The sequence below is a fragment of the Vicia villosa genome, linkage group LG7 (assembly GCF_029867415.1).
Source record: "Vicia villosa cultivar HV-30 ecotype Madison, WI linkage group LG7, Vvil1.0, whole genome shotgun sequence".
NCBI lineage: Eukaryota > Viridiplantae > Streptophyta > Magnoliopsida > Fabales > Fabaceae > Vicia > Vicia villosa.
Window position 1 is genome coordinate 108,721,304 of NC_081186.1, and position 17,200 is coordinate 108,738,503.

Sequence of the window (17,200 nt, forward strand, 5' to 3'; positions counted from 1 at the left end):
GTCACTCTCATTAATTTTTCAACCGTTAAAATAATTGACCAAACGGTGATACTAAATAGCCTATTTTTTAGGAGAAAAATATGCTATATATATATATATATATATATATATATATATATATATATATATACAGGGCCGGTCCTTTGAATTTGGGTGCCCTGGACGAATCAAAAGAGTGGTGCCCCAAATAACATTATCAATAATATAAAAAAATTCTCTATATCATTATTTTAATTTTTGTGTCTCAATTAAACTCTTTAGTTGCTAAAATTATAGATATAATATTAATTGATTTTATTTTAGGAGAATTAATTGATTTTATTCTATTCTATATTTTGGAAAGATGTGACATTGCCTTATTTAAAAGGAGGTTTAGCCATTAAAGATATTAAAGACTTTAACTTGGCTCGTTTAAATAAATGGAGATGGAGGATAGTCAAAGGAGGGGGGTTGTTGTGGAGTGAGGTTTCGAAGGCTCGGTATGGAGATTTAAGAATGCATGTTTTGTGTGGCGGAGATTCTTTCAAACATTCTTCTTCATCTTTTTGGTGGCGGAACTTAGTAAAGGTTGGTCATTCTACTCTTTTTTCTTATGACCCTTTCGTTACTAATTGTTGTTTTAATATGGGCAATGGTTTTACTACTCCTTTTTGGGAAGTTTGTTGGTTAGATAATATTGTGTTGATGGAGGCCTTTCCGGAACTTTTTGAGATTTCTTCTTTGAGAAAACGTTTCCGTAGCGGCTATGGGAGGTTGGTGTGATGGGGAGTTGAAATGGGGTGATTTGAGAATTTCGGCGTGTGAGGTGGAGCATGCGGGTTTGTTAGACAAGGTGGCGGTTTTGAGGGCTCTTTTAGAGAATTTTGAGGGATTGCATGATGATAATGATTCCGTGAGTTGGTTGTTTGATTCGGAAAAGACTTTTACGGTTTCTTCGTGTTACCACCGGTTTGTTGCTTTGCGGACGCCTTTTGGTCCTTTTAATAGGAACGAAGAGGCCTTAGAGATGATGTGGAAGATGGAGGTTCCATTTAAGATTAAAGCTTTTGCTTGGAGATTTTTTGTGAATAGGCTTCCCACTAAAGATCTTTTAGTGTATAGAGGTATTAACTTTCCTACTTCTAACTTAAATTGTGTTTTTTGTAATATGCATTTGGAAGATAAGGATCATATGTTCTTCAAATGTGATGTGATTAAGGTTGTTTGGAAGGAAATTGATATGTGGGTGGATTACCCGAGTTGGAAAGAGGAAGAAAGTATATCGTTCTTTATGGAATGGAACTCCAAGGGTCGGGTAAAAGGTATCAAAGTTGGAAAATTGGAGGTGTTTTGGTTAGCCACTTGTTGGATTATTTGGTTGATAAGGAACGACTATTGTTTTAGGAATGACAGTTGGAATATTAACAATATTGTTTGGAACATCAAGATTTTAAGTTGGAGGTGGTCTTCCTTTGGCGACATTGCTCATTCCAATTATAACTTTCACGATTTTTGCAAAGACACTTTGTCTTTTATGTCGTTATTGTAATTGGTTTGTAATATCTTTTTTGTCGGACTCGTTCCGTTCTTGTGTATCAAGGTTTGAGAACCCTTAGTTCTCTCATATATAAAATTCTTGCTTACACAAAAAAAATTTACGGGAAATTACATTCTTTTATTACTTTTGACTTTGTAGTGTCCCTATAATTTTGTTAGTCAGTATTTTTCAAAAATAAAATTCTAACAAGTATTTTTTTATATTAAAAAATTTTCTTTTAATATATATATATATAGGGGTAAAAAAAAGTTTTTTGGTGCCCCTAAAATTATGGGGCCCTGGGCTCCCGCCCCGCGAGCCCGTGCTCAGGGCCACCCCTGTATATATATATATATATATATATATATATATATATATATATATATATATATATATATATATATATATATATATATATATATATATATATATATATATATATATATATATATATATATATATATATATATATATATATATATATCATTTAAATATATATATATATATATATTTAAATGATATATATATATATATATTTAAATTAAATATATATATATATATATATTTAAATGATATATATATATATATATATATATATATATATTTAAATGATATATATATATATATATATATATATATATATATATATATATATATCATTTATATATATATATATATATATATATATATATATATATATATATATATATATATATATCATTTAAATTAAACATTTGTAACAAAAATCTTTAAAATACTTTTATATTGTGTATAATTACTTTTAAAAAAATATTTTAAGTGGCCTTTTTAAAATAAAGGGAAATGATTATAAGGATCAAATGTAAAGGACTATGGAAACATTTCATTAAATTCTTTTTATTAACAATCTGTTCGTTAATATATAGTTATAGTGCAATATATTTTTGGATGATTATTCCTAAGATAATATATAATTTTTGGATGATTCCTATGACAATATTCGATTTTTTTATTTGTGTAAGTATACTAAAAGCCACTGAAATTATTGTAATAGTGAAAAAATTGAGTAATATAAATAAATTTTATTTTTAAATTTACCGGACATGTACATATGTTATTTATTACTAATATTAATATAAAATTATTTTCGTATTTTTTCTTTATTCTTTACAATATTATTAAAAATAAAATTATATATATATATATATATATATATATATATATATATATATATATATATATAAAATTTAAATAGAAAAGTTAAATAATAAATAAAAGGAAATATAGAGCACATCGATTATATAATTTGTAAAATAAAAGCACACCATCATTATTATATGTTCATCAAAATAAAATAATATTTTAATATTAATATATGTAATTTTGGTTGACAATAACGTATCAATAAATTTTTATTGACACTTGGTAGAGTATTTTGCCCAAATAAAAACAACCAATTAAAACACTATTTTTGGCTGAAAACATGGAAGGTGAATTTGGGGAATAGTACTTGTGATAATAGATTAATAGTATATGAAAGCGTGTCATCATATTAAAGTAACTCTGGTCGACAATAACACCAACAAAACCTTTGACACGGTAATTTGGCTCACAATGTTTCTGTACAAATAAAAACACAATTACATAGTTTTTGGCTGAAAATATTGAAAGTGATTTTGTGACAATGGTCTATGTGTACTATGAAAGCATATAATATAACCATTATCTTGACATCATAATATTAATGTGTATATGTGTATCACCATCCATGTCAGATCATTACTTTGATTTCAAAAATGTATAATTTGAGTGGGATTGTAAAATAGTTGTAAATGTATTATAGAATTTTGGAAATATAACTTTTGAATTATAAGTGTTTTAATATTCTGCATTCTTATCCGAACTATAACTATACCACCGAGAACATTGTTGCAGAGTTTTCTCACCGTCTGAGTTTATTCATCGTCTTCTTCACATCACTTTGAATAAAAACTCTTAGTTAAATTGCAGGAGAATAGCTATTTATCCTAGATATTGCAAACTTGTTACTGACGGTTGGTGATGTTGTCTCAGAGTAAGATCAAGTTGACTCCTTTGTGTTTTAATTTTCTTCTTCTTCATTTTTTCCCCAAACTCATAAAATTATAATGAGTATCATTCAAACCAAAAGTAAAATGAAAAGAGAAGGCGAGACTTGTTTGTGGAAGATGAAATGGAAGCTTAGTCACTACTTCTGCCGCACACGCACACCCATTTCGCTGTCGCTGGCAAATTTGCACCGAGAGAGGTTAGTGATGTTGTTGATGGTTGAATTTGGTACATATTTCATAATTCAAAATTAAATATGGGGTTTCTATTATAAATAGACTATTGGAGTTTGGGTTTTGTAATGTCCAAAAAAGTATAGGTGTGTGTGTGTTTTTTTCCTCCACGGGCAGGGAGATTCAAAGGCACTAGTAAGCATATTACGTGTTTGAGGGTGAGGGCTAGCTCGCGATGGCGAGTATCCATTTACTGTGGTTTTTGAGGTTGTTTAAGGGACCAACTTACATGAGGTGAGAGGCTTTGTTGGTGGACGGCGCTGCTAGATCGCAGGCGGACAATTGGAGTTATGTTGTTAGGGTTACTCGAAGCGGAGTGCTCTCGGAGTGGTGTTTGAATCTATGTAAGTATGTGTTACTTGAGAGACCCTATCCCCGTGAGGGATAGCATATATATAGGATTTCTCCGACACCTAGAGTTTATGGCCTCTGGATGTAGTGTTAACCACTCCCTTTTATTATGGAGATCGTGTTCGGCTATATTTTCGGAGTCAACAAAGACTTTTTCTTATTTAACTATCACGTCGGACGGACTGTATGGGCGACTACGTTTGGTTCTGTCCAAGCGGCCCATTTGTTAGGCGATAGACGCCCTAATATATGACTTTTCCAAATAAGATATTACACAATCCCTCAAGCACGAGGACTTTCTTGTTAAAAGGCGGAGTGTTTTAAAACCATCCTCTCTTTCTAAAGGCGCCTATTGCCCCGCCGATGGTTCCTACGGTTGAGGATGGTTTTATGGGGTGATCCTCCCTTTTGGCGAGTCCCTCAATGTAGAACGGTTAAAGTACCAGACGATTTCCTCAGCGCGGAATATGCAAGTTCGTATATGTCTACGTGGCTTAAGCGTGTTAGCAGGTCTAGAGAAACATGTCAATATTGATATGACATCAATTAATTTGACTAGGTTAAGTGTTAGAATAGAAGAGACACGAGTGACAAAAAGAAAATTCTAACTTTTGACAAAAAAAATCGCTACATTTTATCATTAATTATATTTTTCTTTTTTAAAAAAAATTAAAGTTTTTAATTATTTTACTTTATGTAATTGTTTACAAATTTTCCTATAATACATTTGAAAAAAAATTTAAGTGGCATCGAATAAAACAAGAATCGGAATATTTCACCATAAAAAAAAAACGAAAAATGAAAAAAATTAGTTTTTATTTAAAATCACACTGTTCCACTCTGCCGACAATTATTATATTATTTTAATTTTTCAAGTATATACCAACAAAAAAAAAAAAACCTTAATAAGCTCATCATATTTAACAACACATACGCGACATAAATAAGCACACGCTACTCCAACCCTCAAACTCAACTTCTCTCTTCTCTTCTCTCTCTCTCTGAAACCATATAGATATATAAAGCGATAACAGAATCTACATTCTTCCATCTTCAATCCTTCACACTTCGTTACCGTGGCGAGAATCTTCAGAATGGTAACTTCATTCTCTATATCTATATCAAATCCAGATTAAGTTTTTTTTTTTTTTTTTTTTATGAATTTTCCTAATTTTGATGATTTTTACTGATTAGGGTTTTTGATTTGTGATTGAATTTCAGGTGGTAGCTGCTGGCTCCAAGTTCAATAATTTGAGAAGAGGGAACAGTGCTTCTTGTTCTTCTCATAATGTTGTTATCAATGATTATAGTAATAGTAATAATAGCTGTGATGGAGATTTTTCTAGAGTAAATAGAAGTGGTTGTTTTTCATCAATGGTGGATGTTGTTGATAAAGACTCTTCTTGTGTTTCCTTCACTACTTTTAATATCCTTGCTCCTATTTACAAACGGGTTGATCCACAGGTTTTGTTTTGTTCTTTTTCTGTTATTTTTGTAGTTTGTGTTATGTGTAGGAGAATCATGTGTTAAAAAGATTGTTTTTTGTGTGTGTTTTGTTTTGAACAGAATCAAGGACTTAGAGAAAGTGATTTCAGATCATTTTGGTTGGCTAGGAATCAAAGGATTCTTGATTCATTGCTTTCTGAATCATCTTCTATCATGTGTCTACAGGTAATGATTTTGTCATTTTTTATTGGTTGTGAAATAGTGTATATAGTGAGCGTAGCACAGTTTTAACCAACTGTTATTGTTTACAAAGTGTTGACAAATAGTGGCGCCGTCAGAGCTTTATAGTGGCGAAGCATAGCAGAATTTGAAGAGAACACTATTTATTACTATCTGCAATTGACTAGTGATAGTTCAGTCTACATGATTTATTCTATGTTATTATGATGTTTATTTATTATTTTGTTTATTTTGTAGGAATTTTGGGTTGAAAGTGAAGAACTAGTTCACATGTATGAGGAGAGACTTGGGGATGCTGGCTACCAACTCATCAAGCTTGCTCGAACCAACAACCGTGGAGACGGTAAGAGCATGAAAATGACTTTCATTGTTTTGCTCATTTAAACATTACTTGCTTCTTTATTAGTGATTAGTGCCTGCCGAATTGCTAATGCTTCATGTCTATTTGTGGGATTGTTTTGACTTTTGAGCAAGGTTTTAAATTGCAATTGCAGTCACAGTTACGTCGTTGTCTATGATATTGTAGCAAACTGAGACAAATATAGTTGGTGTGGCCAGCAGACTGCAATTTAAAACTTTGGTTTTGAGGTTTTTTCCACATCAGAATCCAAAGTAATGTTTCTCCTTAGTATTGTTGTTCTATGGCTCAAAATTTGACATTTATTTTGCAGGTCTGCTGACTGCTATACGCAAAGAACATTTAAGAATCATAAATTATCGAGAATTGCTTTTCAATGATTGCGGTGACCGTGTTGCTCAGTTGTTACATGTTCGATCAGTTAATCCCATTTTTCAAAACCAAATAGAAAGTGTTCACCAAGAGTTTCTGATTGTGAATACACACTTGCTTTTTCCTCATGATTCAAGTCTGTCTATAGTGAGATTGGACCAGGTATGCGAATTTGCAGCAATACAAAATTCTTTCTTCTTGTTCATTTTTCGGCTTCTTTCAATCCTTAAATTTGCCTTTCATTTGCCTTCTTGTAGGTTTATCAAATATTACAATATGTGGAATTGTATCAGAGAGAAAACCGGCTCAAACCACTGCCTATTATTCTATGCGGGTAAGTGTATTGTTGGTTTTCTTGTGATGTTACTATTGCTACTGAGTCAGATGTCTTATGTTGTCAACTTCATGTTTTATCTAATGCAGCGATTGGAACGGAAGCAAGCGAGGACATGTTTACAAGTTCCTTAGGTCGCAGGGTTTTGTATCATCATACGATATTGCAAATCAATATACTGATAGTTATGCAGACGCACACAAGGTATATATCACACTATTAGATTATTGTGCACAACAATTCCTATTGTTTATAACACGGTGTTAACATGTTTTTGTTTTCCTTGAATATCCTTTATATCGGCAGTGGGTTAGTCACAGAAATCATAGAGGAAATATATGTGGCGTTGATTTCATTTGGCTTTGTAATCCTAACCAAACACGGAAACCCTTGAAAACAAGTTGGGCTGAAGCTGTATTTAGTATACTAAAGGTAGTTTCTACTCATCCAGTTTTATATATTTTCTTAGGTGTCTTTGTATTTCTTTTTCTTCGATATACACTTGCTATTTCTTTGTTTAAATTTCCTTTTTCCCCTTTTCTTCTGGATTTCAGTTCCAGCTTCGGAAGGTATTATTGTCTGAAGATGACACATTTACCTTTTTGAAAGGCGACAACTGTGCTGATTCCGTTAAAGCATTTACCTTTTTAAAGGGCAACAACTGTGTTGATTCTGTTACGTATGTTAGTTTTTCTGAAGCACTCCGTAAGGTACTTCATATCTGCTATTATACAGACAATGATATAAATTGCCATTTGCAATAGCTAAAATTGACCAAAAAGTCTCACTATCTCGTAACTTCTACAGGTTAAGTTAATTGGCGTGCCTTATGGACTATGCTTTCAACAGTTGCAAGATCTATGGAATCAAGCTGATGTAGATGGAAATGGTGTCATCGACTTTGAAGAATTCAAGGTATAATATTGTATATCTTCACTTTTGTATCTCATTAAAATCTCTGAACATGCCTTCATTTGAATACGTGGATCTATAGTATACACATTGAATATGCCTAATGCATTGTGCTAGAATGTAAATTTGTTTTTGACAAAGATCATTAGCAACATCGAACACATTCTTTTTCTGCTACTACTAAAAATATTAACGGTTTGATAATTAAACATGTACAGCAAAAGATTTGGAATTCTACATGTTCAGAGCACGTGTTGGAAAATTTCAATGGATGCATGGAGAATTCTAAAACTGAGCAGGAGCTAGAAGCCATTGGTTTTAAAGTGAAGAATGCGATGTTGTTTCCGCGTGAAATGGAGAAAGGACGCTGGCCTGAAGATTACTCTCTTTCTGATCATGCTAGGTTAACTGTTGTATTTTCACCGGCAAAAATGTCACACCTTTCATGATAAGGATTATCGACTAGTGGTTTACCAATCCAAAGTTGTTGGTCTCTATTACACGTTTTTTCTAGGAATGATAGGCTATACTGGAACATTTTTTCTCTCTATAGTCTGAGAATGCATAAGGTATATAGCTAAAAAAAAGTGTTCCTTTTTAGGAGAAGTTTGATATGGGAGTAAAGAAGAACATGAACAGTTTATGGATGAGCCTTCAGTGTAATTTTTCATTTTTATTTTTAGCCCCCACATCTAATGTCTCATCACTTTATCTTGTAAATAATTGTGTGTGAATAAGTAGTTAAGAGGACATTTTTGGTATTAAGTATTGGTGTGCTACTGTGCTAATAATATCTGACAGATGTACCATAACTGTCACCAAGTAATCAATTTTGGTGAGTCTTGTCCATGTTTTTGTTTTGGCAAAGGAAGAACAGGGTAAAGATATTTTTGCATTGTGACATATGCTTTGCCCAAGATATTTTTAGCCTAGTAACATAATTTTGTGCAAAGCATACTAATTATTTATATGCATTCATAATAGGTTGTAAGTGTACTATAATAATAATAATTATTAATGATAATAAAAGAATAATTATAGTTTAAACATAAAAAGTATTTAAACATGCGACCGTGAAAACAGTCGTGACAACATGGTATCGGCCAATATTGTTATTCATCATTTTTATATTATAAAAAAAATTATTGTTAATTCATACCGCGACGATGAGATTTTTGACAAGGTTTATAACTATAACTTTGTCATTGCTTCATTCTCTTTGTTGCACAACTCCATCAAATTTTTCAACCATACAATTTTGTCATCACTTCATTCTCTTTGTTGCACAACTCCATCAAATTTATCAACCATACAACTTGACACGCACGCAATTCCTTCATCAAATTCATCAATCATACAACTTGACATGCACACAACGACATTGCAATGTATTCAACTTCGCAAGAAGAGAATACCACAACGGATTCCTTCTTGGAGCACCAAGAAATTGGTATTTCTTCATACATAAAGTTATATCTAGCAGTGAATTTTCTATCATCTTTAACTCCACATCAGTTTGATTTATCTAGCAACTAAAGAACATAACCACCTCTACAAAATTCGCAAGTGTTTTTTCACAACTAAAGAAATGTCACATTCGTAGAAAACAAATCCGCAAAATGTGGTCGTATCTTGAGCACAAAATATTATTACATTTATAATACCATAAAAGATCGCAACCACCTAGCATATTAAAGAAAGAAGAAAGGCTGAACTTACTATAAAATAAATTTACCGATGCATTTCTCATGAATACTTCATCATTGTAACCTCATGTAATCATGTAGCAAATAACCAGATAGGTGCAACCACCGTCACAAAAGCGAGTTCGATAATCAGCATTGTGAAAGAAAACTTTTCCTACCATAAGTCATTCAAAAAGAATGGCACTTGCAGAGAATGTATTTGTCATGTTCTTTGTCCACTTTTTACCTTCATAAATATTTTGTGGTTCAAGGAGAATATCCCATTAGGCTTCAAATAGAAGTTATTAAGACTTTCCTAAACACTTCATCCTACAAAAGAAAACATTTAATGAATGAGCAATGCTATATATACATTGAAGTTGTTATTCACAATATGCATTATGAAACAAAATCTAGTGTTATTGATTTTTAAAACGACTTTAATTTTGACTTTGACTGAAATTGTAGTTGGTGTGCATTATATTAAAATTCACCAACTGACACCAATATCTTGAAAATGTCGTGAATATGTTTTTTTGTTACATTCAACATTTTTCTTTGTATTCATGATATTTTCAACATATGATGTGGCAGTTGGTGATTAGCTTAATATAAGTCATATCAACCATGATTTCGACAAAAATCAATTATAAAGTCGATTTTGAAATTTAATAAGACTAGATTTTGCTTTGTGAATAACAATTTTGCTGTATATAATATTGCACATTCATTAAATAATTTCTTTCGTAGGATATAGAGAACATTTTACATGAAGTATTTTTAAAAAATCCTAATATATCCGGTTTGGAGCTTATTGAGACATTCTTTTTGAACTACAAAACATTTGTGATGGAATGTAGAAAGTGGATGAAAAACACAACAAGTACATTATCCGCAACTGTCAGTATCTTTTTGAACACAACTTTTATTAAGCCTGTGTCTTATGGCTTGTTGCAAGTACACTATCCGCAATTGTCAGTATCTTTTTGAACACAACTTTTATTAAGTCTGTCTTATGGCTTGTTGCTGGAGAAATGAGGAGTAGGGGTGTACGTGGGTTGCGTAAACCTAATAAACCCAGGAAAACTCACTCAAACCGACCAAAAAAATGGGTTGAGTCGGATTATTGGGTGAATACGATTTTCAAAAATGAAAACTCATTCAAAATAATTAGGTTATGGATAAACCCACACCCAACCCGCAAAGCCCATGAGTTACTGAGTGACTATATTTTTGGTCTTTTTTGTAATTTAACAAGTGATAACTTTGATATTTTTAATTTTGGTTGCTTTAATTTCAACATTTTGAACATTTTTTATCTAGTAAGTAATGATTTTAACTATTTAAGATGCCACACTTTAATCATGTTGATGCTAATTCTAGTAAGTTGCAAGTATTTTATGAAATTCTAGGTTTTACTGTAATGTAACTTTGGTTTTTTACAAATATGTTTATGATAAATTTTACTGTACATTTAGACATTTGATGTTTAAAAAAAGGGTCTTGCTAACCGGTGCCCTCAGGGTAATAGTTAAGCATTCCGAAAAAAAGAAAATATTTTTAGAAAATTTAATATTTCAATTTTCGAGACATTAAATACGCAGATTACCGAGATAAATTTACTATTTTAGAATGCTTAATAGTTAGCATTTCCCTTAAAAAAATAACAGTAATATATTAAACTATTTATTAAGAAAAAATGTGACGTATAATAATTATACAATGAAGAAAAAATTGAGTAACCTACTATCCAACCCATAAATTTATGGTTTTACCCAAATCGACCCAATGATATTGTGGGTAGTTATTTTACCTCACCCAAACCAATGTACCATGTACGGATTGAGTTATGATTTTGACTAAATTCAACCCAAACCGACCTATGTACACCTCTAATAAAGAGTTTTCTTTTACAGTGGTGACTATTGGACTCGCTTTTTTGACAACAACCGCGTGTATTTGACTTGTTGCGATGACTATCTTAGATTACTATGATAAAGTATTCACGAGCAATGCATCTATAAATTTATTTCAGAGTAAGAGGTTTTTTTCTTTCTTTAATATCATGTAGGGTGGTTGCGCTATCTTATGATACAATTAGACAGATGGCTACATTGTAGTAGACATAATATATTTAGTCAGTAGTATTATGAATGCAATGATATTTTTGTTCTTAAGATATGACAACATGTTGCAAATTTGTAGCATTGGTTCGGTTCTTTAGTTGCAAAAATTGTGTAGAGGTTGGTCTACTCTAAGAACAAAAGTTTGATCTATGTTTTAAAAATAATTATTTAAAATGGAATGTGACTAAAGTTTGTCTTTACTTATATAAACTACAATGCATAAACATTTCATACCCATAAAAGAAATGGTATAATGTATTTTGGCAAGAGAATAAGGGAATATATGATGAAGATTAAAATAAATGCATTATATACAAACCTGAATCTGGGGCAGTTTTAGTGCTTTTCCAATTGTTGTAGCAATCAACACACGTTTCTCAAATGAAGCAGCACGAAATGCGCAAGTATTGTTGGAGCTTGGAGGTGACACTGAGAGCTTCTTTGATATGAGGGAGAGAGGCACAAATCCTCCCCTCTTCTAATGCTTCTTCATTGTTTTTCTGGATCTGTTTCTGTTTGATTTTTTTGTTAGGTTCTCTGTTTCTGCTACTTCAAAATTTCTCTCTTTGAATTTTTTGAATTTGTTTAGCTCTTATTTATATTCAAAGATTAGAAATCACAATGATGCAGAAGTTGAGCAAGGAGCAGTGTTGCAGAGGCTTGAAATGGTAGCAAAGAAAAAAAATAGGACAATTCCGAAGAGCCTAAAGAAGAAAGATCCGTTGATACTAAAGTTGAAAATTGGTGAAAAATAAAGAATAAAATAAAATAGGGATGGCAAATTTTTTACTTTTTACTTTTTACACGTACAAATTTGGCAAAATTTCTTGCTTATGGGTAGGGATGACAACGGGTCGGGTGCGGGTTTTGCACTACCCAAACTCACATTCGAACCTGAAATCAAAAGTTGTTCGGGTGACAAAATAACACCCACGCCCACACCCGATGGGTTCGGATTTTTTCACCCAAACCCGAACACACAACAAAATACATGAAATACATTTTTTCTACAATTTTCCTACAACTTTCTAATATATATATATATATATATATATATATATATATATATATATATATATATATATATATATATATATATATATATATATATATATATATATATATATATATATATATATATATATATATATATATATATATATATATATATATATATATATATATGACATATCATATGAGAATGTGAGAATGAATCTGGATCATTGAATTTTAAAATAAATGGTGAAGATTATGTGTAAATCTTTTTTTCTCTCTCCTCCATTATTAAAATAAATGATGTAGGAGAGAGAAAAAAAGATTCGCACATAATCTCCGCCATTTATTTCAAAATTCAATGGTTCAGATTCATTCTCACATTCTCATATAAATATGGCATTCTCATATGATATGCCCTCATATATATATATATATATATATATATATATATATATATATATATATATATATATATATATATATATATATATATATATATATATATATATATATATATATAAGCGGGTGTGATTTCGGGTTTCGGGTGCGGGCTTCACACTATCCAAATCTGCACCCGAACTCAAACCCAGTCAACTCGAGTTTTCACCCGTTGACTCGGATTCGGATACGGGTGGGGCCCGCGGGTTTGGGTCTGCTTGTCATCCTTACTTATGGGCTGTGTAATACTACATCCGTCCAAAATTATAAGACGTTTTTGGACATTTCACACGAATTAAGAAATGCAATTATTAATTTATGAGAAAGTGAAATGATGTATAACTTTATAAAATTGCCCTTCAATAATTACATTGGAAAACGAAATTAAAAGATTATGAAAAAGAAAGTAATAAATGATAGAGAGTATATTAGGAAAAATTGTATTAATGTTGCATTAGACTTGTAAAGTGACTTATAATTTGAGACAAATTTTTCTCCAAAGCGTCTTATAATTTTGGACGGAGGGAGTAATTACTTTCAAGTTGACTTGTAGAAATGGATTCATATGAATATTAGTTTTAAAGGGTGTGATTCTAATGGCGTGCAAAGGTGTGACTTTTGGGCGACGGCGTGCCATTGTTTGTGGTTGTGAAGGAATAAAGAGCTTCATGAGGAGGAGTATCAACAGCCTAATAACCCAGGGCTTTGTGTCAAGAGGTTATCAGAGGAGTATTATCGGGCAAAGAATGCTAAGGATAATATCATGAACATTCAACGTGTGTTAGTGGATTGGTTGGAAGCCACCTGCAGAAGACACGGTCAAGCTCAATACTAATGGTGCGTGTAAGGATGGCTTGCAAGCGGGTTGTGGAGGTATCCTTCGTGATTACAAGGGTTAGTGGTTGGGTGGCTTTGCCAAGTACTTAGGTGCGTGTAATGCTTATGTCGTAGAGTTGTAGGGTGTTTTTGAAGGGCTAAAGTATGTTAGGAGCTTTGGAGTTTTGAAGGTGGAGGTTAAAATTGATTCCTTAGCGGTGGTTCAAGTTATTCAGAAGGGTGCAGTTAGTGGCATTGTGAGGCAAGCTTTGTTGAAGAACATTCGCCGTTTATTGGATTTACCTTGCTCTGTTGAGGTCTCTCATACTTATAGGGAGGCTAATATTGGTTGTAATTTAGATTTTGATGTTATTTATTATCTTGATGTTATGAGTCATATTCAACATCTTGTCGATGCAGATATTAGAGGGGTTGTTTCTCTCCGTCTGATTGTAGTGTAGTTTTTTTTCCCGGGCTTTGGCCCTCTCTTTTATCAAAAATAAATAAATAAAGCTAATAATTATTGTTACTTTTCAAACTATGACCTTTTTTCGCTATAATACACCTAATTTTAAAATACTTTTTTCTCTCTCCATAATAAATAGTTAAGGGTAATTTTGAAAAAAAAAAACTATAATCACTGCTACTTTGAACTTTGAAAATAATAATTAAAAAAAAGTTCTAAAATTTTCACAAAAATAAACGTAAAAATGAACGGGGAGGGAGTACTGATTAAAATTTGCTATTTTAGTTTTAAATATTTTAAACATTCTTAAAAAAATTATTAATTATAGTAAAATGCAATATAAATTAAAATCAATTATTATTATTATTATTATTTTATTTTAGAAATTTAGCTCACGTAACAATAAAAAAAAGAATAAACTTTTCAATTTAATTATTTTTGAGATATTTTTATTATTTTTTTGGGTTGACTGCATTATGCAAAACTTCATGGTATGTTCAAAGTTGTTTTTACGAAGAAAGGACACATGTGAGAACAAATGTCCCAGCATGTTCTGCACGTATTTTCTGGTTGTTTCAATCATATTTATTGTAGATTTGTTGTTATTTTTTAGCAATGCATTTATATAGATTTGTTTGATTAGATTGGACATGATCAAATCAACTTAAATGAAGATTTAAATTTGAATCAAATCAAATCTTTTTGGAGATTTTTTTTTAAAAAAAATCTTAACTATATATCCTACAATTTTGGACGTGATCAAATGTCCATTGAAAAAGCCAAGAATCAGTGTTGCTATTTAAAGAGACTATGTTCCATCGTTGAAGACCATGGGATGAATTGAAGATCTTTAGTGCTAGGGTTTATATTTGAGTCCTTTGTTTGTGTTGCTTGTACACCACTCTAGCGCTTTCATTCATATCTTAAAGCATACAATTTGATTTGTTTAGTTGAGTTGTAATTCAACATTCTTTAAGTTGTTTATTGAAGTTGATCACTAAGGTTAGACAATGAGAGAAAGCGAGAAACACCCTCATATTTAAGGGGAGTTTTAAATAGAAAGTCATCTGGTAGTATTAGGAAGAGGCTGTGAACAATGTGTGTTCATGTAAGACTAAGTGTACTAATACTACTATAATATCAAATTTCTTTTCTTGGATTGAATGCCTCCCAGATGCAGGTGTGGTTTGCACTGAACTGAGTTAACGATTATTGTGTTCTTTATTGATTTTATGCTTCATCATCTTGTGTAAGTTAAACTGTTTTAACTCAGTTGTACATGTTGTCTTAGATATCGTGTCCAACATCTATCCCCAAGAACAGAATTTCAATTGGCATTAGAGAAGGCACCATGTTCTGTTCGGGTGAGCAACATGGTAGATACAATTTTGTTCAAATGGACAATACTAAAGATGGAGGATCAGTCATAATGCCACCAACTATGATTATTAGAAATCCAAGATAGCTTCTTTTCTAAAATCCATGGACAACAAAACATGAAAGGAAATTGTAAAAGGCTGGAAACACCCCGTGATTACTTCTCAAGATGGAACATCAATCTTAAATCCAGAAGCTGGGTGGATTGATATTGAAGATAATGAAGCTCCTGGAAATTCCAAAGCTTTGAATGTTATCTTCAACGGTGTTGACAAAAACATGTTTAGATTGATTAACACATGTACTGAAGTCAAAGATGATTGAGAGATTCTAAAAACTGCAAATGAATTCACATCTAAGGTTATAATGCCAAGGTTGTAGCTCCTTACTACAAAGTTTGAGCATCTAAGTGAATGAAGATGAATCTATTTCAGACTTCAACATCAAACTAGGTGACGTTGTCAACACTTCCTTTGCTTTAGGAGAAAATATTTATGAAGAAAAGCTTTCAAGAAAGATCCTCAGATCCATATCAAAGAAGTTTGATATGAATGTTACAACTATTGAAGAAGCACAAGACCTAAGTATGCTAAAAGTTGATGAACTCATTAGCTCCTTACAAATCTTTGAGATGACTTTAAATGATAGGTAAGAAGAACAAAATTATAGCTTTTGTTTCCAACTTTGAAGAGAATTAAAATCATGGTGAGAAAGAAGAAAGTCTATCAGATGCTATAACTCTTCTTGGTAGAAAGTTTAACAGATCCTTGAAGAAAGTGGAAAGCAAATTGAGGACAAATGTAACACCTGATCGCACTAAAATGCACCATATAATTGACTCGATTTGCCCATGTTTTTCATTAGTTTTTAGGATATTTTTCTGTGTTATGTATGTTCTTGGCTCATTGGCAGGTAATGTCCCCTTTGTTCACTATTTTGAAGAAAACGAACGAAAAAGCCAGAAAAACCGAGATTTTCAGTAGTTTTGCACACATGGCGTCCAACTCAGCGCTCGCTGAAGGGAGCGTGGTGATGTCCCGCTTCGACCGGGGGGATAACTGCCACGTCCCCACGATCTCCATGTTGGCCTGCTCCGTGGTCGCGGACCCCCCTCAACGGGCGCGGTCTTTGTATTTTCTTTCCCGCTCAGAAGGAGTTGAGGGGCATCCTTGTCTTTGCGCATCTTCAAGAACCTCTGTATATAGTTTTGTTTTTCATTTTCTTCAAACCATCCAAGCTTAGTTACTACTTAAGCCATATACCATCAATATCTGTAAAGTGACAATCCCTCCACATCAAAGAGTTGTCACGGTGTAGATTGAGTTTGTAATCGGGTTTGGAGCACTTTGGTTGAAGTTCATCATACCGCCATTTACATTTCCTCGCCATTTACTTTCTGCTTGTACCAGATTCAAAAGACTCCAATTGGAGAAGTTTTTATTTAATTGCTTTATTTTATTGTCTTGC

At 32.0% G+C, this 17,200-nt stretch overlaps 2 protein-coding genes across 2 annotated transcripts; both read left to right on the top strand.

The window, feature by feature from the left end:
- Positions 1-745: 745 nt before the first annotated feature.
- Positions 746-1,528, top strand: LOC131619967 (uncharacterized). The gene has a single exon (XM_058891002.1). It carries the CDS (start codon positions 746-748, stop codon positions 1,526-1,528), a length of 783 nt encoding a protein of 260 aa, XP_058746985.1.
- A 3,576-nt stretch (positions 1,529-5,104) lies between these two features.
- LOC131616495 (uncharacterized calcium-binding protein At1g02270-like) lies at positions 5,105-8,592 on the top strand. The gene is made up of 11 exons (XM_058887831.1): positions 5,105-5,264; positions 5,389-5,631; positions 5,734-5,838; positions 6,091-6,196; positions 6,525-6,745; positions 6,841-6,917; positions 7,007-7,121; positions 7,224-7,349; positions 7,472-7,627; positions 7,725-7,832; positions 8,048-8,592. Exons 1-11 carry the CDS (start codon positions 5,262-5,264, stop codon positions 8,276-8,278), a joined length of 1,491 nt encoding a protein of 496 aa, XP_058743814.1. The 5' UTR covers positions 5,105-5,261; the 3' UTR covers positions 8,279-8,592.
- Positions 8,593-17,200: the final 8,608 nt, after the last annotated feature.